Source organism: Falco punctatus, assembly GCF_963210335.1.
Source record: "Falco punctatus genome assembly, chromosome: 17".
Classification (NCBI taxonomy): Eukaryota; Metazoa; Chordata; class Aves; order Falconiformes; family Falconidae; genus Falco; species Falco punctatus.
In genome coordinates this window covers 4,178,435-4,205,158 of record NC_137597.1, presented here as the reverse complement: position 1 = coordinate 4,205,158, position 26,724 = coordinate 4,178,435, and the positions used below count along the sequence as shown (strand labels likewise).

The window sequence follows — 26,724 nt, the reverse complement described above, 5'->3', positions numbered from 1 at the left end:
AAGCGTAAGAAGGGCTGGTATCCTTAAACTAATGGGGCAACTGAGATTAAATACCTTGTACAAATTTGTGCAGGGGGATCTATAATGCACCCAAGAGCCACCCAGAGCATCCCACGGAGCACGGCTTCTGGAAGAAAACCCTCAGCACAGCCAGGAAAAGTTTGCACTGCATGTACCATTTTTATTTTCACATATAATATATATATATATTATATCATTTAAAAACAGAATATTTGTGAAAGAAACGTTGTTTGGGTTTGGTTTTTTTTGTTTTTTTTTTTCAGGTAAAAGCAACCCGCAGTGTTTCACACAGCCCCTCTGCCTGCCGTTTCAAATGACCTGCCCTGGGGAAAGGCTGGTCTGCAGGCAGAGCTTGTTCCCCATCTCCCTGCTGCTGCGGGGACAGCCTGTGGTCTTCCTCTCCTCCCCACCCCCTGGAAAGAAAAGGTCTTTACCAGTCATCTCCCCCTCCTCCAGAGTCAGTGCAAAGCATCTTTATTGCTTCATCATATACCCCGTCCCCTTCCTGCAGTGCTGGGAGAGACCTGGGGCTTCCTGGAGGGGTGGAGAGAGGAGCTGGGGAAGGAGCTGTGTGAAATATATACTTTTCGATACTGTGAAAAAGGCAAGGAAGAACCAGAATTGCTAGTGTGGTTTCAAGTATATGTGTAAAACCCATCGCGCAGAGCAGGCTGCTACCAGTCCAGACTGTGAAGGGACCAGTTTCTCTGGGGCAGCGCTGGCCCCTGCCACCCTTCAGCACCCGACGTTCAGCTGGGATGGCTCGGGGCTGGGTCCCAGGGAGAGGTGGTTCTGGCAGCGCAATAACTCGGGCAGGTTCCTCCATCCAGAAGGAACAGGCTCAGTAAAGGGAGATTTTCCTTCAGGCTCTCACCCCTTTTCAACGCACCCGTTATAACCTCTCGGATTAATTTCTCCTGCCGACCCTCCCGAACACAGATGCTTCTGCTTGAACCAAGTTTTCTGTCTGGACAATTCCCTGCGCTGTGTTCCCTTAACACCTCTCCTGGGGCAGCCTCTTGCACCACGAGATCCTCACCGAATGTACCTGTCCCTTCCCGCACCCCTTGCCACGCCGGGGGAGGCACCACGGTGCCCCCCCAGAGGCTGTGACCGCCTGCCCTGCCGTGCATCCATGCACGGTTCCTCCAGCCCTGCGGACTGGACAGCCTGCACCCCACTTTGCTGCTTCTGGGGTGTACCTCAGCCTTCTCTGGGCACCGTGATGCTGAAGCCATCGCGGGGCTGGGTGGAGAAGGGAAATGGCAGAATTTTTTCTTTGGTCCCTCTTCCTTTCCACTCTAGGAGCGGACCAGGCAGGCACTGGTACCCGTGGGTGCGCTAAGCTGTAGGCATCGGAGAGCCAGTCCTTTCCCAGTTGCAGCCCCAGCTTGGGTCTCTGATACTGGGAAAATAACCAGCTTGCCCAGCAGCCACCCACCAAACCCTGCAGTGATTTAGGTAGCCTTGCTTTGAGTGGGGGTGAGACTTCCCTTCTAACCCAAATGATTCCGTGAACAATCCTCTCCTTGGGAACAGCCATAGCGGAAACTTCTCCTCATCTTCCACCTTCATTTTCCAGTTGAGGGCTTCCCACCTGTTTCCCTTGCTCGCCAGGGGAAGAAGCTAAAGCCCCCGGCACATGGTGCCCGAGTAGCATCACGGTAGTGAGGAAGGTGGCAGCAGGGAGAGCCTGCTATCCAGTGCATCACAAGGGCTTGCTTTCATACGAGGCACAATATGTGACTGGGATGGGGGTTAAATGACGTTTACACTGGTTAAAAATATTGTAGTCACGCAGGGCTTTATCCCTGCAGAGTCAAGTGGCTGATTCAGCCCCATAAGGGAAGCCTGGGCTGATTCTAAGATTGTAGTTTTATTCAGAGCTCTTGCTTCTATAGCAAAAATGTACTTTTTTTTCTTTTTCTTTTTTTTTTTTTTTTTTTTTTTTTGTAGAAATGGCTTCTGGCACTGCCAGTCCCAGAGCAACAGCCTTATGCACACGGCCAGGGTAGCCCGTGGTACCCTGGCCGCCCCCTGCCCAAGCTCTGCCAAGTGGGGCTTCGAGGTAGATACCAGCTGCGGCTCCCCCGAGGGCCCACCGACCCTGCCGAGAGCACCAGCTTCTGGGGAGGGCCAAGCCTTCTCCTCTTGGGTCTGCCTCTTCTTGCTGCTCTAAAGCACTCCCCGACAGCACTCCAGTACAAACCAGTGATGCCTGCCTTTGCTATGGGTCAGGCACGCTGCGCACCCATCGCTCCGGGTGCGCGGACCACAGCTGATGGATGGATAGCGAGGTCACCCGGCCAAAGAGGGGGATGGGGAAGGGGATTTGTGTCCCCTTGGGTGGGAGCTCAGCCCCTCTCTGCCCTCGGAGCCAGCACCCCGGTGGCTGTGCCCGCAGTGCTGTTGCCATCCAGTGACAGGACACAGTACTACAGACCAGTCACCCATTCACAGTCCCAGTTCAAGCCTTTTTCCACTTGGTCACCATCATCAGGAAGGCTGGGAGAGGTGAGAGCAGGGGGAGACAATATACTGATATCCTGAGATGATCCTCCCTGCAAATCCCCTGAGAAAACGGATAAAATGGAAACTTTCCTTTGCTACAGCACCTATTTTTAAAAGTTCTCTTCTCTGTCCTGGTATCACAGACTTTGCTAAGGCTTGAGCATCTACCCTAAAGCTGAAAAATGTTCTTTCTTTAAAGTCTGCTGGCCTTACGGCTGGATTTGGATTGCAAGGTGAAACGCTTTATCTGGAAGATGAGAATAAATTACAAACAGCATGGCTTTTTGTACAAGCAAAAGTTCTCTCCAATCTGTTAGAGTTCTTGGAGTCTGTCGGTAAAGTAGTGGATAAAAGCTGATCTATTGTTTTCTTTCCAAGGTCCTCTGAAAAAGTCCTGCTGGAGACACAGCCAAACCAGAGAACCAGCTTAGAGGACGGTGACGTGCCAATAATGTGGCTGATTAAAAGAAAAGGAGAAGAACAATTAACAGTTCATTTTCATCGTGGCAAAAAGGCTCCATCTGGTGGTGTTTTCACCCAGAAAAGAAGGTAAGGAGTGGGGATGGGCCACTGCAGATGATGCTAACGTGGCTAAACTGGTGCTCACACCAGAGAAGAGTCTTGAGATCTTGAGGGAATCTCAAGATCTGCTCAAGATGGGTAAACAGGTGATGGTCAATGAAGTTGTGTGTGGATAAATGCCAAGAAATACATTTGCAAGGGGACAAATGAGCTAGGCAGGCGTTCAGCTGCTCCGAGAGAGTCAGCACAGCCGCAAAACCTGAGCACAGACAATCCACGGGAGGTTTGTGCTGCTCAGAACAGCTACAACAAATAAAGCAACCAAACCAGAGCTATATAGAAGAGGAATATTACAGCAAATATTTTAATGCCTTTCTATTAAGCACAGGCCAGGGCACTCCACCAGGGAAAGGGATGCTGCAGAAACAGGCAGGGTCAAAATGCTAAGCACAGAGAGACCCCGATATGGGAACAGGCTGAAAAGTTTGCTATTCTTACGTTAAAAGCAGCAGGAACAGGAGGGACGTTAAGTGTTACTAAATTATGGCTGGTCCTGCTAAGCCTCTGCAGCTGCAAGGAGAAAGGATGCAAGGATGCAAGGATGCAAGGATGCAAGGTGTCCTGTCCCTGTGCCTCGCACAGGACGTGCAGGAACAACCCTAAACTGCAGCAAGGGACGGGCACTGAGGAGAAGAAAAAAAAATCTATCTGAAGGTAAAGATCAAGGTAGGAACGAGCGATACGGGGAGGCAATACTGGAGGGTTTTAAAAACGGGTTAGACAGCTGTCTGTCAGGAATGCCTCTGTTACAGGGGGCGGAGGGGCTGCCCTGGAGATCTCTCTGACAGCCCCCCCGGGCTCTCGGGGTGACACCGGGCAGGGTGGCTCTGCCCCGCTTTGGCCACCCCCGTGCCATAGAGGAGCAGGTCGCTCAGCCCGTCCTGCGATAGCGATGCCAGCAAGTTCCCTGCTCCAGCCATGGTGGGAAGGCTCCGGGGGGCTCAGGGCTACGGAGCTGCGACTCCCATGGTGCTGGTCTCCAGCCCAGGAGGGCTGTCTGCATTAGGAGAGGAGCCCAGACATGGAACCACCGCTCATTTCTTATCCCCGAGGTCCCTCTGGTCCCCTCCCCCAGCTGGCTGACCTACTCTAGGAGCCGGGTGATGCTGGAATAGGGCAAGTTTGGCTCAGACAGGGCCAGTCACAGTTTCAAGCCTTACAGAGTCACCTGGAGTTAAGAAGAACGGAGCTAAACTGTGCGGTCCACGCCGAGATGCTCTCCCTATTTTGCAAAAGCCAGAAAGATGGGAGAGTGGAGCCTGCTTCCCTCCCTCCCCCCCAAAATCATGCTCAAGCGTTAATTGTGAACGGAACAAGGTCAAGTCACGTCCCAAAGACACTGTGCCCAGAAGAGGCTGGGTCCTGCTGTCCCGGCAGCGGTCAAACACTGCACCCCTGAGCTCAGCCATGCCTGCACCATCCTGCCCAGCTGAGCTCAGAGGACAAAGAGCTGATGCAGGGATGGGATGCGACTCCAGTGCCTCCCCCTGAGAGCAAGGGAGACCAACCGGTCACAACTGGGCTGCGCGCTTGCCAGCATCCAGGTCTACTGAATGGAAGCCCCCAGCAGAACCGGAGGGAGGGCAGGCAGGCTGCCTACACCCACCGTTAGTCACCCCAAAACTTTTTAGTGTTTGGCAACCTGCTGGTGCTTCCTAGGTCTCTTCGGGGGCGGGGGGGGGGAGGGCTGGGAGGCTGCAGCCCAGCACCTGCATCAGCCATGGGAGAGCTGCAGATCTCCAGGCTTGGGCTGTGGCAGGGCAAACCAGCGCTGCCAGGGGGCCCATCGATTGTCAGAGGACAGGTAGTTGGCGTGTTTCTTTAAAAAGGGGAAGGGATGCTTGTTAAAAGGAAAGAGAGGGCTCACGTACTTGGGCTCAGGAAGAGAGGGAAGGTGAAAGCAAGCCCCACACGGGCTAATTAATGCTGGCTTGCCCCTCCAGTGACGTACAGACAACGATTGCAGCAACCAAGGCTGCAATCCCTCTCCAAATGCAGGCATGGGCTGGGCTGGAGCTGTCGGCACGTGGGAGCTGTGCGCCAGCCCCGAGGAATGGACAAGCCCCACGTGCTTGCACACGCGCACACAGGCGTATGTTACCGCAATGTCTTTGTTCCCCCAGAGTCTTGACTCCAGAGGAGCCCGTTCTGCCTTGCTCCTGCATGCCAGGAGTCACAGCGATGCTCTGTCCTCGGCAGCCAGCAAGGCATAAAACAGACAACAAAGTTGAACCTTCCCCCTCCCCCCCCCGCTTCTCTCCATAGCTCCCGGTGGTGTCAGTGTAGCTGGCAGAGACCCTGGGCTTTGCGGTGGGAGGGTCGCAGGTCCAAGCCGCTCTCTCTCTGAGGTTCCTTGAATCCCCCTTCTCTCAGGAGACGTCAATGCAGAGCAGAGATGTGAGAGCGAGCTTGGCCGGACCCCCCCCAGCCTCTGCCCCCACCTTAGTTAGGGCCTGAAGAAGCGTCGTACCACTAAATGCCCCACCATGACCAGGGCCACCACCACCAGCATGTACTTCATGTAAACATTGTCCAGCTCGAGTGCAGCCACCTAATGGGAAACGGAGAATAACCACAGCGTGTTAGGTCTGCCTGGGCCAGGTCGCTGCTCTGCCTGCACCCGGGTAACCCCACCGACCTCCGCAGTGCCACAGCCCCCCCTCAGCCCCGGAACCCCCGACTCACCCATCCTCCCTGCTGGGCGATCCACTGGGCGATGCGGTTCCGGAGCATGAACTCCACCACGTAGCGGGCGATCCGGCGGAGGAAACCCGTTATGCCTTGCTGGTAGACATGGATGGCCATGCGGTAGCCGAAACCCAGCAGCGCGATCACCCGGCCCCAGTTAATGCCGCTCTCGAACAAGCTGCAACGAAGCCGATTGACTCATTGAACGACCGCCCTGCCTCAGACCTCCCCATTCCCCGCATCCCTGTGTTGCCCAGGCTGCGGGTTCCTGAGCAGGGCTGGGGATGCTGCACTAGTCATCCAGGCGCATCCCAGCGGCACAGACAGCGCAGTGATTTTTGTGCCTAGATGACACGTGGCTCCCCATCACCAGGACGGGCTTTCAGAGCAGAACAAACGTGGCCTCAGTCGCAACCACCGTTTGCCTCAGCCAGGGATGTCCTAGGGAAAAGGAGCTTCCAAATCCTGCCTACAGCCTCTGAACTGCTGGAGGGGAGGCTTTGCGATGCCTGTTGCTGACCTGCCAGCATTCCTGCCTTTCCCACAGGTCTCCATCCAAATCACAGGGATCGTCAGCTGCCCGCAGGTCCTGTGTTTGCATGGGCAAGGGCACCGAACGAGGTGCGCTGGAACTGGTGCTACACAAGCAGCCAGCAGCAGGAACAACCACCCACCTCTCCCAAACCATCCCTTGCTTCTGTGGTCATACCCGCAGGTCAGGAAGTTTAAGGATATCTAAGGACGAAACATGTTAGAACAGAATTTTCCCGCATAGACAAACCCCTCTGAGCCCCAAATCTTGGCTTTTCCTTAGACTGATGTTCCCAAGGGCTGGGGGGGCTCTGAAATGCACCTACTCGACGCCTACTGCTCCCGATTTACATTTCAGATGCACAAACTGTATCGCTGTGGGCAGCTTTGGCACCGATTGATCTATACCGGCTTTTGAAGATATTTTTCCTGGTTCCCAGCAAAGCGAGCAAGAAGGAAAAGAAAATAAAAAAAGAGTAGGCTCAGGCCCTGTGTTTTGACCTGGTGCCCTGTCCTGCTGGTCTCTGTCTGCACAGCCGAAGGGAATGGTCTTCTCGGCGGAGCCTTGGTGTGGAGCTGCCACCGAGCAGGTCGCAGAGGGACGTTAGAGGGAACAAGAGAGAAACAGGCAGCACAAAGAGAGGGACAGAGGTTAATTTACCTGTTTGCGGTGCGTTTACCGCCTCAGGCTGGCAAAGCGGTGAAAACAGCGCAGTGTGGCTTCCCAAGGACAGGGGAGCAGGAAAAGGACAGAAGAGAGGCGGTTAGACAGCGAACCCCGAGCGGAGGGTGCGCAGGGATGGGGCCGCAGCGGAGCCAGGCGCGCTCGGAGGAGCGGTGGGAGCCTGGGAGCCCAGAGACCCCTGGCTCCTCCTCTGGTTGTGCCAGAGGTCTTCTGCATGCCCCTGGGCAAACCGTCTTACGTGCATAGTGCCTTGGGTTCCCTACAGACAGAGCGGAGGGAGGACTGAACCCCTGGACGGCCACCTCAGTCCCCGCCTGTGCCTCAGGCAAGCAGGGCAGTAGCTATCCAGGTGCTCGCCCTTCGGTCTTCACCCTGTCGCTGTGCTTTGGGTGGGCGAGCTGGGTGTGCATCACCCGCAGGCTCTGCAAGCCTGTGGAGCATCCCCCATCCTTAGCCTGATCCCGTTCCGCGTGGACCACGCGCCAAGGGCAGCGGGTACCTGCCCATCCCCACAGCCTGCAGCTTTGCTTTGTGCCTCTGAAAGCCCCAGCCATCGGGACTTGCCGGCTAGCCAGCAAGCCCCAGTGGGACCAGCAGCACATCTGCCTTGGTGCAGGGCTGCTTATAGCCCTGACGGGGAGCTGGGGTGGTTTTTTGGCTACTGATGCACGGGCCACACTTCCCAGGCATGCCCCCCAAACCTTCTGAGCCCGGCCAGCGTGTGCAAGGACTGTGAGATGACTGTCAGGTGAAGACCACCCGAACAGCGTGCAGGAGGAAGAGCAGACAGGCAGAAAACACAGGACCCATCACGGTGATGGTGAGCTCAGCCCCGGGGGTGGTGGGTGATGAAACTTTTGAAGGGATGGGGTCTATGTGCTGGGGCACAGCCGGGGAGGCAGCTGCTCCGGGGTGGGGGCAAGGGTTGAACCGACTGCATTGCATCCCGTCGGATCTTCCCTTCCCTGGGTTTCTGCAGGAGAAGGTGCCCAGCCCACGCCGAGGGAGCCGGTGGCCTTACCTGGAGGCTATTCTGGTGAAGTACTCGTAGGCGTTCTCCTTGGTGGGCTGCAAGGATTTCAGCATGTAGCGAAACTCCGCGTCGTACCGCTCGTTGATGTCATCACCGATGATGGCCAGGCGCCTCCCCACCAGGCTCCCGGTGCTGCCCAGGGGGAAGACGATGTTATGGACAGGTCAGCAAGACCAGTAAGCAGGACTGAGGGGTGTCTGTACTGCAGCCTGGCTCGGGATGGGGTTGAGGGATGTGCATGCGGGTGGTAACAGTGTTACCTGCCCAGCTCCTGCTGGATCTCCACAATCTCTGGGTCCATGGGCACCTCCTCCCCTCTCTCCTCCCTCTCCTGTTGGTAGCGGTAGAAGGCATAGCTCCGAAACACCTCCTCCGTCTCCTCCGCCACTCGGTCTTCTGAGGGTGACAAGAGGAAGAAAAGTCAAGGGAGAAGTTCATCTCCCCGCTTTCCCAAGCTGGAAAGAGGCCATTCCCTCATTTTCAGCCTAAATTTGTGCTGTTTGCACTAAACCGAAAAGAATCCAACGTCAATTAGTTCTCAGAAAACTAATTTTGAAGCCAGCCTTTGTTATTAAGGGCACGGACCCACCTTTTGAATCCACTTTTGGCAAGAGACAGCTACAGGACTGTCACAACACAAACCAGATGCTCGAGTGCTTGCACTTGGCAGCTCTTCGTTACCTCTCGATAAGGGCATCGCTCAGCACGAGCAAGTTCAGGCATCTCAGATCCAAACCCAAACTGGAGGCAAAGCTCCGTCCAGTGCTGCCCACCAACCCTCTGCAAGCCACCTTGTTTTCCAGCGCCACCAACGATCGTGCCCTCAGGTGGCATCAGCGATGACGCGGTGAGCACAAGTTAAATGGGTCATTTTTAGTATAATTCCTTGCCGATTCCATCACGCATCGCTGGTCTTACATACACCCAGCAGCGGCGACGCCAGGGTGGGGTTTGCAACCTCTGCGTGGGCTGCTGGCAGGAACAGAAAGGAGAGGAATAACCCAGAAACTGTAGCCCAGGGAGCTTGAAAGCAGAAAATAAAAATGAAAAAAATATATTTTCACAGCCAGGCGATCAGCATGAACCGAATGCCTGCTCCTGCTCCAGCACACCCGTTGCCACCGTGCCACAGCAGACGCCTCAGCCCCCTGCTCTGCTAACCCGTGGAAGCAATAAGCCCGTCGCACAGCGAGCGTGAGGCTGCGGTGGGCAGGGGGGGTCGTGCTGCAGGGGCGAGCTGAGGCTGGTTTTGGGTGCCACAGCGTCCCTCCCCTGCTCTTGTAAACAAGCAGGGCTCGGCACGCCAGGTATTCGGGGTTCAGCGGGGGGAATGCACCCGTGCAGCCACATCACCCAGCCCCGCCAGCGCGCCGAAACCCACCCGGCTCCGCGCGATGAATGAAACAACCAGCGCCAACAAGCACGCGCCTGTCTGCGAACGGCTCAAGCTCCAGACCCGCACGCGTGTCCCCCGTGCCCACGCTGCTCGGGGAAGAGCGAGGGTCTGGAGGTGGCCGGGACCTGCCCCTTCCAGAGCAGGGAGCCCCCAGCAAGGCGCCTGGGTCCCGCAGGTACCATGGTGACCGATACCTTATCACACACGCTACACTGCTCCCGGGGAAAGTCCCCGCTCTGTCACGGGTTGTCTTTGATTAGAGCTCGGTTTCGGGTGACTTGAGAAGCAATCTGGTCTGAAGCACAGGTTCCCAAACAGCCCAGCCAAGTCACCCCGCAGGGTTGGGGGATGCTGGCCTTAAGGTCCCAGTGACACAGCTCTTCCCAGTTTCTTTCCTAAGATGCAAAATTTAGAGGGGATAGAAATGGAACGGACGGAGCAGAGCCCCACTCCCTTGCCACAGCATCACCATTCAGGGTGGAGGTTCACAGACGCTACACCGAGGTGCAAAGCCCAGATAAATGAGCTACTTGAAGGAACCTTTAGGTGATCCTCCTGCAAGGCTGGTGACACGCAGCAGCACATCCGCACCGGCAACGCTGTCTAGCAGCAGCGCAGCTCACTGCAGCCAACCCAGCTAAAACCCCATCCTGCCCTCCCAGTATATCCACCCGCCAGACTGGCCGTGCAGTTCTCCGGCTGCTGGAAACTGCATTTCCAATACAGAGATGCTCCTGCCCCAGCAGTGTCCCAGGGTTGGGATACGAGGACCTGGCCTGATGGACGCAGCTTTCCTGGCAACAATGCCCTGTAATCCCTGTATCCAAGTCTCCAAAACATGCCACACAGCTCGTCACGGAGTTTTTCCGGCTGGTCACACCTACGTGCCCCATGTGTGACTCTGGGGAGATGGACCCAGCCCTGGATGGGGCGCGGGGAAGGGAGAGGACCTGTCCTGCAGAGACTCAGGTTACACCGAGTTTAGGGTGGGTAAATAAAGGTGAAGGGAAATGACAAGCCCCGGTTGCGCTGTGTTTTCAGGGGATCGTTTTTTCTTTTGCAGGAACAGGTTTATTTGGTGGTAAATAAATCCCACCTTACGGAGGAGCCAGTGACCGCTCCAGCGAGAGCCTGAAAACGAAACCGACTGACTCACAGTTTCAGTGAGAGGCAGGGTAAACACGCTGCTGTGAGAAGAAAAGAGGAAATAAGTGTACCAAAAAAAAAAATCCCTGGCTTTAATTACCCCAGGTGCTATTTTTAGTAACACATGGACAGGAGAACACACGTCTTTTTCTCCCCCTTGCAGCACCCACTGGGTCTCTCCCACCCAAAGGAAGACTGTCCAGATCAAGATTTGGCTGGTGGACCCCCAGTACCAGCAGCAGAGAGGGGGGAGAGGGGTTTGGAGCTCCTCTGGGGTCTTTGGGCTCCCTGTGGGATCCTCGGGGCCGCGTCAGGCAGCTCAGGAGCTGCTGTGAACCCCCCCCACACGCTGCAAGGGAGGACCCCCTCTGCTTTGGCTTCACGGAGCTGTGACCCCATCGTCCTTGGTCCCCAGCTCACTCTCAGCATCCAGACCAGACCTACCCCAACAGCCTCTCGCCTGGATGCGCACTGCAGACAGCACTGACCAGAGCCCAGCCAGCCTCAGACATGCAACATCTGCCTTTCTGGGCAAGATCCTTTACTTCTCACAGTTCCCGTCTCCTGGAGAGCAGCTGCACTACAAGAAAAACTGGCAGGTCCCACCAAAGTTATCCGTCAGACCTCGTTACGACTAAACAGCCCTGCTAAAGACGGCAGGAATGACAGATGCAACCTGGCAGCATCCCCTTTCGAGGGCAGGAGATGGGCAGTATCTACACCCAGAGGTGCATCTGGTTGCACAGAGGGAGATACCCAGCCTGGAAAGAGCAACAGGCTCTGAAGGGAGAAGACAGCCCTGAGGAACCAAGAACGCATCTCTGGAGATTTCTGCCTCCAGGGGAAGCTCAGTTCCACCTCATGGTAGTTGCAATTCAAGTGTGGGGTGAGTAGCATCTGCGTTAATGGATTTGGGTTAGCTTCCACCGGGCAAGGCAGCCACTTGTGGAACGTACTGCTGGCCAAGAGCAATGCCACCCAGGATCAAAGGCTGCTCCACCTGGCACTGCATCACACCGGCACAATCCTGCACCCAAAAGCAGGGCTTCTAGACAGGGAAATGGAAAACTGCCGTCCCCAGAACCATCGGCACAGCACAAAGCCCTGCCCCTTATCCTGCCGTATCCCCAAAGAGCAGCAACATTCTCCAACAGCCTCCTGGCAGAGCTAATGGTTTTAAGAGAAATTTATCTGTCAATAAGGGAGATTCTCTGATCCAGATTCTGGACTGGACTCAAGAAACCTGGTTTAATTCTTCTCTTCCGTGGTGTCCCACCAACACACCCAGAGTTACAGGCTTGGGGCTGGGGGCTGCAGCAAGGTTTTGCTCTGGTACTTTGCTGCCCAAGCTGAGCCCTGTCCCATGTCTGCAAAGCGACTGAACTGGGAAGGGAGGCTGGGCCCAGTGCCCAGTGGGATGCCCGAGACTGGTGGGCATCTCAGCTTTGGCAGTGTATCTCCCCCTACCCCATCATGTTTTTCATAAAAGATTTGGGGGGGCATCCTTTGCAGGGCAGAACAAAGGAGTCACGAGGCAGTTCCACAGCAGAGTTATTTCCCAGTGCAGCCATCAGAAGGATGACTTTTTTTTTTTTTTTTTTTTTTTTTCTTTTCTTTTAAGAATGGAAACCACATGTTGATGGGAGATGGATGCAGTTCCAGGGGAAGTCCAGTACTCTGTGTCTGTGCTGGAGATAGGAACTGCACGGGCACCAAACAAGACGAAAATATCTTTAAATGGGTTTGGATGCTCTACAGAATGTATGAGTACCCGGGCTTAAACAGGCAGCTCACATTTTTCCTGTTCATTTTGCAGTTGGCCTGGGCAATGAAGGCATGGAGATGCTCACAGATGCATGACTAACATCCTTAAGCAACTGTTTATCAGTTCATGACTTGCTTCACATGCAACATCAGGTCCAGGGCTGAGACAAACAACCAAGGAGCAAATCTTACACCTCTCTAGGCATGTTACGTGAGTATTAAACACAGACAGGTGAGAAAGCCCGGGTAACCCGAGGAAGAGCACGGTTGCCAGTCGGACACTGCAAACTGGGTGTCGGGGTGGCTGGGCTTCCCATGCGCAACCCTGGCACCTCGGACATCCCTGCAGAGACTGGCATCAAATCTCCCTCTATTTCCACAGCAGTGACAAGTGGATGCAGTGATACATCACCTTGCTCAACACAGTGCTTTGGGGTTCTGGCTGACGTGGTCCACGCAGGCGCTTACGCCCACACAAGTGGTATTTTCACCACGTGGGCTAGCCCCTCTGCGGTGGAGGGGGCTGAGCTGCCTTTGGGTGGTTACCTGCAAGTGTGAGGACATGTCCATGGCTGGTGCCACAGATCTAAGCCTCCACGGAATGATCCAAACCATTCCTGTAGCGGTGTGCATACCCTGGCTGCACGTCCGAACAGGCACGACAGCCACCCCCTCGTTACAGATGAGAACCAAGGTCACTTTTCTGCAGTATGAGCCCTGCTTCCTGAGCTCATCTCAGCACCGTTGGTGCTGGGCCTCCTACAGCCTCCTTCTGCAATGTTTGCTCCCCTTTGCATGACTATCAATGAGCTCACTTGCTCCTCCTCTTCACCACATACTGCCAGGAGCATGAAGCTCCTGCCTTTGTCTACAATGCCCTGAAAACACAAGAAGTGCAACTTGGGCACCCAGCCTAGACAGAACCAGAGCTCAGCATCTTGCCCATGCCCTAAGCAACAGCTGGTGGAACCAGAGCTCAGCATCTTGCCCATGCCCTAAGCAACAGCTGGTGGAACCAGAGCTCAGCATCTTGCCCATGCCCTAAGCAACGGCTGGTGGAACCAGAGCTCAGCATCTTGCCCATGCCCTAAGCAACGGCTGGTGGAACCAGGGCTCAGCATCTTGCCCATGCCCTAAGCAACGGCTGGTGGAACCAGGGCTCAGCATCTTGCCCATGCCCTAAGCAACGGCTGGTGGAACCAGAGCTCAGAAGGATGTTCAAGCAGATCCTTGTGCAGCAGGTAAATCTCTTCACTCCCTACTGCATCCAAAGATAAACAAAGAGAGCAAGCAAGCCCTAAATGAAAGCCAGGCTTAATACCTGTTGACAAAAGCCTTCCGCCCCATAATGATGGAAGCTGCACGTTTCTGCCTCCACTGGAGTCCATGAGGCTTTTGCCCAAGAGGCATGCAGAGATCCCACCTCCAAATTCCAGATGGACACCACCCCACCACCTCCCCCCGAGTTTTGGGAAGCAGAGGGATACCAGTACTGCCAGTAAGTGTTTGCAAGTGTACAGGAAGCGTGACTGTACAACAGTGTGGTTTGAGCTTGGGGCCTGATCCTTTCACTGGTTTTCACATCAGCATCTCAATGGCCTCAACAGGAAATCAGCATACGTAAACAACTGCTCTTATTTATTTTCATACCTTGTAGACTTTGGTAAGGGAAGGACAGGGTGCTTTTTTTCTTCTAGTGTATTCACGCAGGATCTAGCACAAACGGTACTCCGAGATGGAGAGGAGTCCAGGCAATACGAGAGTATAAATAACATTATCAGGCCAATAAAACAGCTCTGAGCTGGATCTGAGCTCAAATACATAAACAGGTAGGTATAGCTTCTAATCTGCATTATTGACAGAACTGCAGTGACTCAGCCTTATTTACAAATCCACCTGCAGAACAGGTTAAGAAGTCACCTGTGTTCAACAGCTCCCTGTGCAGCGGCATTTTATCATTTGGGGATGAAACGGGAGCTGAGGATTTTCCCAGCTTCCTTTCAGCCCCTTTCCCAGTTTTGCCCATTAGTAACAGTCTGCTGGGCTTGGCACGCACGAGAAACGGGCTGAACTGCTCCTGCACGTTGGTAAGCCGTAACTTTGCATTGCTGCTCTGCCAAGGCACACCGGAGACCCCGGCTCATCCAGCAGCTGATGCAGCAAGGCTGAAAGCAACTGCCCGACACCCGGCGCTGCTCAGCCAGGCGCGTTTTTCTCTGTGTTTTAAGCATCGAGCATCTTTTGCTCAGGGAAGGGAAAGTAAATGACACCAGGCACCAGCCAGACATCTCGCAGCCAGCCCCGTGTCCCAACCCCCGTGCCCTCTGGCACCCCACTGCCCACCTCAGCATGCCTGCACGGAGCTGCGAGCGTACCCCACTCCGGCAGCTCCCTGCACACTTATTTTCTCCGTGCCTTTCAAGCCCCTCCTTGCTGCCCACCGCGCTAACCCAACGCCGCGCATCTCCCCAAAGCATTGCGCACGCGCTGCTCTCCCAGTTCGGTTCAGCACAGCTTTATGGAGTTGGTTTGTTACCCCAGTCTTGCCAAGGGCCCTGGAGGTATGAAGAAACCACCTTTCCCAAGGAACAGAGCAGGGAGGGAAAAAAAAAAAAAAAAGAAAAAAAAAAGAAAGAAAAAGAGTTGAAAATGCTTCCTCCCCTGAATATCACAGCAACCTTTTTACCTGAGTTGAGCTCTTGTGACCTGCGCCTGTGGCTTTCCTGACGCCCGTGGGCCCCCAGTGGGTCACCGTCGTTCCCTGAAGCCATTGCAGAGAGATGCTGGGGAGTATCAGCTTTACCTGGAACGACCAGAGACAATATGTGAGCGAGGTTATGAGCAGCCAGCAGGGTCACGGGAGCCTTGCTCCCCCCTTGCTCCCCCCCACCAGCCTTAGGAAGCCCCTTTGGCTGAGCCAAGTGCTTGGAGGAGCAATGCTGCCTGCTTTTATCTCTGCAGGTGACCTGGCTGCTCCCTTTGCAGCACTGCTCCCCAATTCCAGTCCACACCAAGCCCCTTGGCTGGATTTCTCCTCTCCTGACTCATCTAACGTTGCAGGTGGTCACATGCCACAAAAGGTAGTCACTCAGCTCCGCACTTGACCTCAGGACCTGCGCATCCTCGCCGGGAACCTGCGAGCAACTCGCTGACCAACCCACTCAGCAAAGCGCCCGGGGCTGCACCGGCTCTTAGCCCAGACACCAGCGCTCGCAGCAGCTCTGCGCCGGGCTGAAAGCCAAAAATCACAGCGCAAGAGGGCTCTGTGACTTCCTGGCAGCACCCAGAGAACGTGCCTGGGAGCTGAGTCGTGGGGCTCTGCTGCTGCCCCGAATGCTGCTCCCCTGACCTGCTGGCACGGCAAGAGCAAACCCACCGCGGCTCCCGCGCAGAGCCGGAGCGATGGCGCCGATTCCTCTTGGCAAGCACCTCCAACTTGATTTCCAAAACTCCTACAAGAGACGAGTTCCCTCTTCTCCAAAATCCAGAGGCTAGAATTCCCCCTGTTCCGCACAATTCTTACTCTGAGCCGCTCCCAGAACAAGAAAACGAAATGAGAACCAAATGCGCGGCTCCTGTCGCCCCTGAACTTCACAGGTGGCCCAAAGCCAGACCTGTGGCTTAGGGCTGTCGCAGCTCCTTTATCTCTCTGCTCGTTGCACTGACCTCACCCCCAGTTTTTGCAGAGAAGGAAGCGAGTCGACGCAGTTACCACCAGGGTTAGCGAGAGAGCACGGCAGCTCCCAGCCCGCCTGGCATGCCAGTACATGTTCTCGGGGCTTCTACAGGGCTCAACTGGTGGGGGTTGTGATTTGCACCAGGTCTAAATTACTAAAGACACACCGACACCCAGAAATGCAACTTGTAACCTGGGCAAAAATAATAACAATAAAAAAAGCACTGGTTATGGATAAATAACCACCTGTGTCAGGATGAGAAGGGCAACACACGGTCCGAGCATATAACCTCACGCTGAAGATTATGCAGAATTAAAACTTAAATTGAGGGTGCTGTGAAGTAAGTGTGAAGTACAGTTTGCAGTCGAGGTGGGGACGGGGGTCTGGAAATGCAAAGCTTATCAGCCCCGCTTCGAAAGCCACCGCGTGTTTGCAGAGCTGCAGTCAGGGAGCCCCGGCCGCGGTGACACGCAGATGGAGATGCTGTTTTTTCCTCTGTGCCCCCGAGGACAGGATTTCCCTTTTCCTCCCCAACCTTAAACATCCCCATCCAAGGAAAAGCTGGAAACACGATGAGGATCAGCAGTTGGGATGGAGAGTAAAGCCGGGAGGAGAGCTGGCTCCCACTTGCCCAGATCAGAGACCCAGGCTCCAGAGCTGCTCCTCTCCTTGCTCTTCGCTGCTCTGGGAAGTGGTGGAGAGAGCTCAGGGAGTCCTTGGAGCGGATGCACGTGCCCCCGTCCCCTCCTCCACAGAGGAAACCCTCCCGTCCTGCCTCCGCTGCCATCCCCAGCGCCTCCTGGGGTGCTCAGCGAGGCTCCAGCTGCAGCCCACCTCGCAGGGAAGGGCCTCAGCACCCTTCAAGGGGAAGCCAGCCCGGACCCAGAGCAGCTCTCTGGCGTTCGTGCTAACCAAAGCACTACGAATTTCCACTGACCCGAGGCTGCCCTGGATGCTGGGGAGGGTAAGGATGCATTCGGCCAAAGAGTCCAGCTGCCCCTGGAGCCTTTACAGCTGGGTCTGTAGGTGCAACTGGCTGCGTTTGACACCACCCCACTGCCTCTGTCCCAGACCTCCGCTGCGATTAGCAGGGAATTTCTGATGCAGACCTGACTGCCCAGCACGAAGGGTGGCCTGCGAGCGCAGGAGGCTGGAGAGAAGCAGCTGACTCGTGATTTTTCACGCTTGCCGTCTGGCAAACCCTGAGGAAGGCTGCGACTGCGACTGCGGCCGCCCATGTAAGAGGCACTTTCATTTTCAGTTTCCTTCTCAATATAGTTTCTTGCAGCGCTTTCTTCTCCTGCAACATGGGCCACCGCAGCCCCTTTTGCACACATGCGCAGCTGGGACTGGCAGCTATGCTGGCTCCTGACCCGCTCCCCGGGGAGCACCCCAAACTCCCACTCCTGCAAACTAAGTGAACACCCAAGACAGCTCACTGCCCGTCCTGCTGGGGGTCCAGGTGCCTGGGACCATCCTATCCCATACCAAGGGTGCTGCTGCCCACATTCCTCCCGCTTCCCAGCCCAGTGCCCCTTTGCTTTGCCCCGTGTTCTCCGTTAGGAGAATCCACGCTGGAAGATAAGCGGGAAGGGTGTGAGGGTGGGTGGGAAGGGTGTGAGGATGCGTATCACGCCCGTACACTTCAGACCAGCCCAAGGCTGCAGAAAACGAAGGCTCTCCAGGATCCGAGACAGGGCTCCAGCCAGGGTTTGGGGGAAGCTGCAGGTTACTGGGGGGGTGGGTGGTTAACACTCAGCAGCTGCTGAAGGATTCAGCTTCACCCTTTTTGCTCTTGTAGGAGGCCACAAAGGGTTAAAAGCTGCAGACAGCACCTAGGATGTGGATTTAGCAACACCTCCGAGGTGGCACAGGATTCTTATCTTTATTAATGAGCACATGCCATGCAGAGAATCAGCCTTCCTGGAACCCCTCAGGCTTCCCTAATAAAAAAAGACCTTTGCCTCAACTGTTTCTCATTTCACCCTCATCTCCTGTTCTTCAAGAACAGCTCTCTGACACATTTCCCGTGTGCTCTCGTGACACACTCACTACTTCTCCCAACTTTTCTCAGAAGGAAAGTGCCTGGGTGCGGGAAAGCTGGTGGGATGGACCCAGAGAGGGAGGCAGATCTGCAGGAGCAGCCATAATCCCCAGGAATAAGCCCAGCTCTGGGGCTCTGAAGTCACCTCCCGACATGTTATGAAGATCCTGTTCCAGGAAATGTGTGGAGCATCCTCTGGGACGAGCATTTTGTAGGTCTGGCCCCGAGCCCGGGCACGGGAGCGATTCCATCCTGCAGCGTGCAGGTCAGCTAACCCTCTCCAGGGGGGAGATCCCGCAGGACACCCGTGCCCTGCTGCCAGCCCTGCACGGGCAGTGCAGAATCAGGCCCGCTCCTCCCAGCCTGGCTTCGAAGAGCAAACAGGTGAGTTCGCCCAGTTTACCCAGTATGGCACCAGTGTCCTGCTGGCCCACGAGCCCCAGCAGATGCAGACGTCGCGGCCGGGGTGTGTCCCCCCTGCTGCGTGCCCCCATCCCCGTGGTCCCCGCTGCTGGGTGCAAAGCCACATGTGCCGTGCCATGCCAGTCGCCAGAGGTCACGGCCCAGAGCGGGGCGAGCCAGATGTCACCCTCAGCGTGGCCACAGCTCTTCCCACCCACGGCTGGGACAACCCCGGCCTCCCTCTGCCCCCGACCCCGGGCGCTGGCACCGGGATGCTGGGTGCGACTGTCACCGCCGCGGCCTCGCAAGGGGGAAAACCCGGCAGCTGGAGAAAATATAACTAAAAGAGGCGACAATTCCTCCGGGGGGCACCGACCCGCTTGTTGAGGGGCGGCGGGACCCCCACCCCGGCCCTGCTACCGCCCGCACCGCCGTGCTGCTCTGCCAGGTACCACCGCGTACTTTACCCTCGCTCCCGGGGCCGTGCAGGATGAGGCCCTTCGGCTCTGCCCCCTCCCCCCGCTCCAGCTTTGCTGCCCCCCCCCCCTCCCCCCCCCCCCCCCCAGCCCCTGCCCCCCGGGGCTCCCGGTGCATCCCCCGATTCCCGGCACCGCCCGGCCGGGCCCAGTTAATAAAGATACCCCATCCCGGGGGAGGCTGGGGGTGGGGGGTCCCCCGGTACTCACCGCGTCCCGGCGGGGACCAGGCGGGCCGGGGGGTCCCGGGGAGCTAACGCATCCCGGCGGGGGGCTGCTCCATCCCCGCCGCCTCCCTTCCTGCCTCCTACCCGGAGAGCGGCGCGGGGGAAGGAAGCGAGCAGAGCCGCGGAGGAGGGAAAAGAAGAAGAGAAAAAAAAAAAAAAAAAAAAAAAAAAAAAAAAAAAGAAACCCAACCCCAGACCATAGATGCAGGCGCGCAGCCGGGCAGGGCTCAGCTCCCTCTAGAGGCGCCTTGCCCGGCCCCAGCGTGGGAAAGCGGCGGCGGGGCCGGGCGCAGCGGGGGGCTGGGGGGGCCGGGGTGAAGCTGGGGCATCGCCTGGCTGCGGGGCGCGGGGCAGCGCGGGGGGGCTGCTACCTAGTGCTGTGGGGATGGCGCATCCCGCCCCAGCGCATCCCACCCCACGGCATCCCGCAGCATCCCACTGTGTCCCATCCCACTCCATCCAATCGCGTCCCATTCCACCGCATCCCATCCCATCCCACTGCATCGCATCGCACCCCACCACATCCTCTCCTCTCCCCTCCCACCCCACCCCACCGCATCCCATCCCACCCCACCCCATCCCACCGCACCCCGCCCCACCACATCCCACAGCATCCCACTGTGTTCCATCCCACCCCATCCAATCGCACCGCATCCCATCCCATCCCACCCAGCGCATCCCATCCCCTCCCACCCCACCCCACCCCACAGCATCCCCTCCCACCCCATCCCACCGCATCCCACCCCAGCGCATCCCACCACACCCCACCCCAGCACCCTCCTTGCATGATTCCCCAGTCTTTGGCTTCTCCCCGGGTTCCAGTGATGTTTTGCCCCTTTTTTAGGGCTGCGGCTCCTCAGCACCACCAGGTTGCCCTTGGTCGCACATCGCTAAAGCACTCCTGGTTTCCAGTAGGAAACTTCTGCATTGATTCACCAGATCCACCAGCAAAAGCTGCTGGTGGCAGAGGGGGTTCACACCGAGTGGCTTAGGAAATTAGAAATCCACTGAGACTGGGACGGATCACAGTGGCTGGGGGAAAGGGTGCATGTGGATAACCCTAGGGAACAAGACGGCTTTTTCCCTGGAGGTGGCTCTTTGCCTCAGGAAGCTGCCCCAGATGCTTTTCCTCTCCTTGCTCCTGGGGGACCTGCCAGGGGCTTCGTGTTGGTGCTGAAACAGGCCAGGTAAGCAAAGGTTTGGGGCTCGTATAAATGCCTGACTGCTAATTATCAAACGACCTGGCTGTCCAATGGTAGGAGCATTTTCCATGCCCTGGGACGGCATGCCCTGTGGGATGCTCCCTGACCCAGAGCTGAAAAAAACCAGAGATTTTTGAATTCTTGATTTACTTGGCTGAGCTTTCCCTGCGGAAAATGAGCCCCTGGCCCCAGAGATGCCCTGGCCCCAGAGATGCCGTAGCCCCTCGGAGCTCGGCGGACCTTTCCGAGGGCGGTAGCTACATTGACACCAGCGAGAAGCAGGTTGTGGAGGGTGAAGCGAGGGATGCCTGCAGTAACTGTGGGGGCCAGGGGCCAAGAGAGCTGTGTCCGGGCCACAGATGGCTTTCAGGACGAATCACGGAGCAGAGGAGGATGAGGAATCACCTAACAGGGAGCACCCCATCAGCCTGGTAGCAAGGGGTCTGCCTTCCTCCCAGCATGCAGAGAAACTCCTGGTTCTGGGGGGGCTCAAGGTCCCACCACCAACCTTACTTCTGCACTGAGCCTTGGGGTGGGTTTTGGTGGTGGATGTAGCAGCGGTGGCTGGCTGGGGCCCTCTGGGTTATCCCAGCATCCCTGCTGGTCTGTGCTGGTGGTGGCTGGTCTTGTACACAGCCAGTGTGATGTGCGGCCAGGTCTGAAGCTGAATTCTAGTGCAGTGGGATGTGCTGCCTGGTGCCTGGTGAATCCTGTGCTTCTCTCTGCCACATCACATCAATCTGGGCTGTTCCTGAGTCCCACCACCACTTCAGATTTAGCATCCCTTAGTATTACCTCACTAGGCAACAGCGTTGGTAAGAACTTTTGCACAAACAAATCTAATCTAAAAATTCTTCTTCCTTTTTGCAAACCACTTCTACCTCAGATACATTGCATAACACCTCTGTGGCACAACTGTATGCTTGGGAAACGGGTACTGGGCGAGCATCAGGTGTATGATATTCATAGCTGCTTCTAATCACGTTGAGCAGCAAAAGGTATGGAAAATAAGCTGTGCGGGAGGGTTGGACAACTCCTCTGTGTCCATGGGAAGTGCAGCAAGGAGCTTGTGGGGACCGAGTTGTGGGTGGGCAGCAGGGGCTCGTACCGCGACGTGCCTGCAAAGTGGCTACTGGAGAGTGTCAAAGAGCAGGACGATGTCTGGGATAAAGGGAAATGAGTCTGAAAGCACCAGCTGTGCTGTGGGAATGGCCACTATGGACATCAAGAAATGATGGTGGCAAGCAAGAATTTAGGAGATCATTTGGTGAGCGGTCTAAACCCTGCGTGTGGCTCTGCAGGTGCAGGGACAGCCTGCTTTGTTGTTGCAGTGGCTTTAAGATGTTGAGGCAATAGGGAAGAAATTCCCAGCTGGCTCTGCCGCGCTGGCTTTGCGATCGCTGCTGCTGATGTGAGATGTTCCCTGCTTCCACCGGCAGCTCCTTTGGCTGGTGTAAACAAAGAGATATATTTGCTGGTGCAAATAGGAGATGCACGGCAGCTGCAGAGAAGGAGCCCCTGGCTTCGGGATTCATGTGGGATTTTAGGCTGTGGTTTCACCACTTGGTTGGCGTAGTCTAAATCTGTGCTGGTGCTGGGAAAGGGGGCTGCGCTCAGCCGTGCATCCCCAGCCCTCTTGTGCCAGGAAGAGCAAGGGGCTGATGTGGAAACACACTTTTTGCAGCGAGGAGGGCTGCGGTCTGTGCTTTGCAGGAGCTGTGCCCTGCACCGGCTGCCCAAGCCCAGCGATGACAGAGGAAAGGAAGCAGGAGGGTGCAGCTGGAGGATGGGAGAATCTCGGTTTCAACCAGTCATGATGACATGGCAGTTTTAGATGAGTTTTTCTGAGGGGGAAAAAAGACCAAACCCACCCTTCTTGCGGCTAGCTGAGCCAAGGATGAGCAGGCACCGGCAGAAACTCGTAGTGCAGAAGCAAAGCTGAACCCCAAGCAGCGTGCCTCCGCGAGGGACACGCTACAGCAGCCAGGGCAGCTTTGTGCCAGCGTCACTGCGGCTCCAGCATGGCTCTGTTGAGCACAGGAATATTGTAGGGAAAATCATACCCTGCCTGAGGCTGTGGTCCCAGGAAAATACCTGGTGCCAGGGTGGCCGAGGGAGAAACAGGTCCTTGAGTTTGCTGCTCTTTCAGTTCCTGCTCTTATTGCCATAAACGTATCGCATTGCAATGGTGAGTGCAGACACTTTAAAAAGCCGTTTGCTCCGCCGCTGCCTGCAGAAGTAGTTAATTTTTCATCTTTCTCTCTTTGGCCATGGTACTGCACTGCTGCAGGAGTTCCTGTGTGTTTCCATGAGCCTTCTCCCTTCCTCCCACCCTCCCTCGCTGGTGTGACATCTCAGGGCTAGGCCAGGCTGTAGCAGAGGTGCGAATGCTGCAAGAACCAGTTACTGGGGGTAGAAGGGGGACTTCATCTTTTGGGACCCCCCTTCTCCCCCAGCTCTGGGCTGTGCTTGGTCTCTATCCGCCTCCCAGCCCTGGGCTGTGTATCCTTTGCCCCCCCCTCGAGTGGCATCTTGCCCCGTGCCCAGCCTTGTTTCAGACCCCTGTCACTGTCTTGGTGTGGCAGCTCTGGGTTCGGGGCCGTTTGGGACCATTTAATCCAAACCCAGGTCTGAGCTGCTGAGCCACCAGCACTGGGCACCGAAGGATGCTCCAGCGGCCGCCCAGGCTCCCGGCCATCCTACCCTGCTCCAGCTCCTCCGAGGTCTCTTTGAGATCCCATGGAGCATGCAGGGCACATGGGAGCCCAGGGCGCAGGGGCAAGCGCTGGGTGCTGTTGGGGGCTGCAGCAGCTGAGGGGAACTGGCAGGCCAGCAGCACTCAAGCTGGGAGCACTGGGAGCACTGGGAGGGTGCTGAGGAGAGAGCACAGAGGAGCTGGAGAAGCTCAGCCTCACCGCCTGCCTGGGGAGCAGCAGGAGCAGGAGCTGCCTGATGTTGAGCACCAGCAGCAGGGAGCTGGTGGCTGGGGATGCGGGTGATGCTCCTGCCGGCAGCCCAGCCTGGCAGCGTGCAGGCAGTGGGGTGGCCAGCAAGGAGGGGACAGCCACTCCAGAAGCTTTTGGTGACAAAGCTCTGGAGACGTAAGCGTTGGGTGGGTGGGTGACATGGGGCCAAAAGCCCCACTTGCTTCAGTGTCCCTGTTGAGGGAGCAAGTCCTCAACACACGGATGCCCTGGAGGGACAGGGAGCAGCTCCCCTGGCTGTGTCAGCCTTGTCAGATCCTGAGCAGCCGGTGTTTAGCAGAAGGCTGCTCATTTGGACTTTATAAACAGCTGCTCGTTCGGATTTTATAAAACCCAATTTTCCCACAACTTCCTTAAAAGACCGAAATGAGCCCAGTGTTTCCAGTAAGGCTGCAACTGGCTCCCAGAACCAGTACGGCTTCGGGACATGCTGCACGCACAGCAGGCAGGCTCTGCTGCCACCGCTGCCTGTGCTGCCCTTACCTCCCCAAAGGTCCCCAGGCAGCTCCTGCAGGCTGTGGCACCCTTCAGACACCTGAGTTACAGCCCTTTGCAGCCTTTGGCTTCTCCAGGCTGCTGACAAAGGATGCAACCAGATCCAGCTGTGCTAGTGTTGCTGCTAGAGGGTCAGAAATTGCAACGCTGGTCCTGCTGGCCTTCGGTTGAAGGCATCTAACTGTGCTTTGCCTCCAGGGACAGGGTCCCTCAAGGTTTGTGTGCTGATGGTGGTGATGTTATCTGTGGTGCAAGCCCCGAGCCGATTTTTTCTTTGGACTTTGATGTTGAAGGGAAGAAAGAGCAGCTCCTGCAAGGTGAGAGGATGGCTCAGAGGGAAAGGAAATCCCCCTACTCATCCTCAAGGAATTGTGGGCTGCCTGGTGGTTGGCGGGAGAAGTCCTGAGGAATGACTGGTAGCCCTTCTCCCGGTGTGTATGTTGCTTTTTGGAGAGGAGCTTTGGGTGACAGGAGCTTTGGATATGAGCTTTTTGGATATGTGCTGCATGCTGTTTGCTGGCTAAATGTTGGCATCCAAGCCGCTCGTTGGAGAAGATCGAGCAGGGGGATTGAGGGGGCGGTCAGAGCACTGCAGGGAGCACCCAAGGGCCAGGGCAGAGAGCACTGGAATTTCCCAGGGGATTCGAGGGGCTGCGGCACTTCAGCCAGTTGCTCGCTGAATTCAAAGCCCAGTGTGCCTGGTGGTAAATCCTTCTGCTTTGCTCTACTAGAGGATCTGGACCTGGCATGGTGTCCTCTTTCAGACACTCTACTGCATGTTCAATTGCTGTGCCCAGGAGCATGTGCAGGGAGGTGACAGCTTTGGGGTGTCACTGTTTTCTTCGGGCTTGTTTTAAACAGGAGGCGAGGATGCAGGATCCCCGAAAACAGAGCTGTTCCAGAGGACCAGGCTCTTCCACATGAACAGACATCAACGGACCTCACCTGAGGTTGGTGAAAGGACATGGGACATGGGGCTAAGGCGGTGATCACTCCTGAGAAGGATCTACGTGCACGCAGATCTTAATGCCCTCAGGCTGCAGAAAAAGGATAGGGATAGAGCAACATGGGGGATGCTAAAAACTGACCCCTGGCACTGCCAAGGCACGGCCGTGTCAGAGGCTGTGGGCTTTCAGGGGTGTCTCTGAAGTTCTTCTGTACCTCCCTGGTCCAGCTGAGCAGGGAATGGTCTCAGGATGATGCTGCTGGTCACTGACATGGTGCATGGTATTGGGATGTTTGCTGAAGTGGGATGGATGGGACTGAAATAGGGATAAGTGGCAAGAGCCAAGCTTTTGGGGTTCCCTTCCTGGTCTTAAAGACCCCCACTGTGACCATGGGTGTTTAACTGGGTATCTTGTTACCCACCAGCCATGAAACAAGCTGGATCTGCAAATTTATCTTGCCATCCCTGACAGACCTGTTGTCATAAACCACATCGATCCACAATGGGACAAGAGATGCCCCTGCAGCCTAGGTCTTCATCAGAGATGAGCTCAGGGGTGCTGGTCATTTCCCCAAGTATCCACAGGACAGCTTGAGCAAGCCAGGAGGCCACGGGTGGAGCAGGATGGGTGCCACCAATCCAGACAATACAAACAGGGCAGATTTGCAGCAGAAAACCAAATGCACAGCGGAGCCGAGACTCCAACCGCTCGGTCAGGGCTGAAAAAGGCGCAGGACTTGGTAAGAGCTGCAGGAAGTAGCTGGGGTGGCAGATGGATTAGTGGTTTAATAAAGCTGCTCAGCCGGAGCGTGGGTGTGGGGAGGGGATGGTGCAGCACAGAGGTGCAAGGCAAATTAGCCCCCCTCACTGCCGGATGGTGCAGCACGTTAAATCAGCTCTTTGAGAAACGGTCAACGTTTTGTTCCAGGCAGCAAAGAGGGATGCCAGGGCAGCGTTTTACCAGTAGGCTTGGGGAGCTGCCTGAAGCTGTTAAAAAGTTGGGGGGGTTTGATAGATTTCCTTTGTATATGGCACAATTGTGCTACAGATCCTGCCGCTGCCTGGTGAAATGGGGGAGACGGGAGCTAAGGAACAGTTAGGGTGGGGGAAGCTGAGGAGCAGATGTCTGCAGGGTTTTGTTGCTGGCTCCCTATGTGACCCCAGGCCAGCTTTCCCCCCTGCTTGCCTCAGTTTCCCTCCTGCGCCAGGAGACATCTGCTCGAGTGCATGAGGCGCTCTGAGCTCTCCGGATGATAAATTGGCATGGCCAGGGTGGTGAGGGGAGGAGAGGTAGAGTTTTTTTCAAGATCAGCTGCCGGAATTAGCATTACATCAGAATCAAGCTGTTTTACAGAGATATTTTGTCAATGCTGACATCATCTTTTATTTTTTTCTCTCTCATTTTTTTTTGTTTCCCCTGCTGCAGCCTCATGCCCTGGGAAGCTCGGTGGAGCTGGAAGGCAAAGAGGAGCTGATTCTGAATGCAGCAGCTGATACACCTGCGACTCCGTTTGTCCCCCTCCTGCCTGCAACCCCCCCCCCCCCCCCCCCCGCTGTGGTCCTGGCCGGGAGGTGAGCCCCCCCGCACCCTCCTGCCAAGGCTGGGAGCAGAGCCCCTGCGCTGGGTCCCCCCAGACCCTCAGCTGAGCTGCGAGAACCTGCTTGGGGAAGAGAAATCTCCTCGCAGCACCAGATGGCACTCTCCGACTTCCAACCGAGCTGAACCAAGCCGGGCTAACCCAGCTGGGTGACACAGACACCCGTGGGTGGCTGCGGGGCCACGCTGGCTCCTTGCCCCGTGCCCGGGTCCAGGCTGCGGGGAGCAGGGGACACTGGGGACAGGAGGATGGGGGGCATCAAGGGACCATCTCTGCACAGGCCAAGGAGGTTTTGGAGGTTTTCCATCAACCTACA

General features: G+C 56.3%; 1 protein-coding gene and 1 long non-coding RNA gene across 5 annotated transcripts; one reads left to right on the top strand and one right to left on the bottom strand.

Moving 5' to 3' along the window:
• Positions 1-156: 156 nt before the first annotated feature.
• On the bottom strand, positions 157-19,471 carry BAK1 (BCL2 antagonist/killer 1). Its single transcript, XM_080367344.1, has 6 exons — positions 19,167-19,471; positions 15,044-15,160; positions 8,312-8,447; positions 8,040-8,183; positions 5,800-5,980; positions 157-5,665 (listed from the first exon to the last, which is right to left on the bottom strand). The coding sequence occupies exons 2-6, from the start codon at positions 15,126-15,128 to the stop codon at positions 5,561-5,563; spliced, it is 651 nt and encodes a 216-aa protein (XP_080223470.1). The 5' UTR covers positions 15,129-15,160; positions 19,167-19,471; the 3' UTR covers positions 157-5,560.
• LOC308054464 lies at positions 5,987-26,724 on the top strand. 4 transcript variants are annotated; one of them, XR_013924109.1, is made up of 5 exons: positions 5,987-7,838; positions 7,998-8,214; positions 9,118-12,568; positions 15,418-18,462; positions 24,726-26,724. It is a non-coding gene; the product is annotated as an uncharacterized lncRNA (long non-coding RNA). The 4 variants fall into 4 exon arrangements; XR_013924110.1 differs by lacking the exons at positions 5,987-7,838; positions 7,998-8,214 and having other exon boundaries at positions 8,454-12,568; positions 24,726-24,814; positions 25,283-26,724; XR_013924111.1 differs by lacking the exons at positions 5,987-7,838; positions 7,998-8,214 and having other exon boundaries at positions 8,454-12,568; positions 24,726-25,550; positions 26,237-26,724.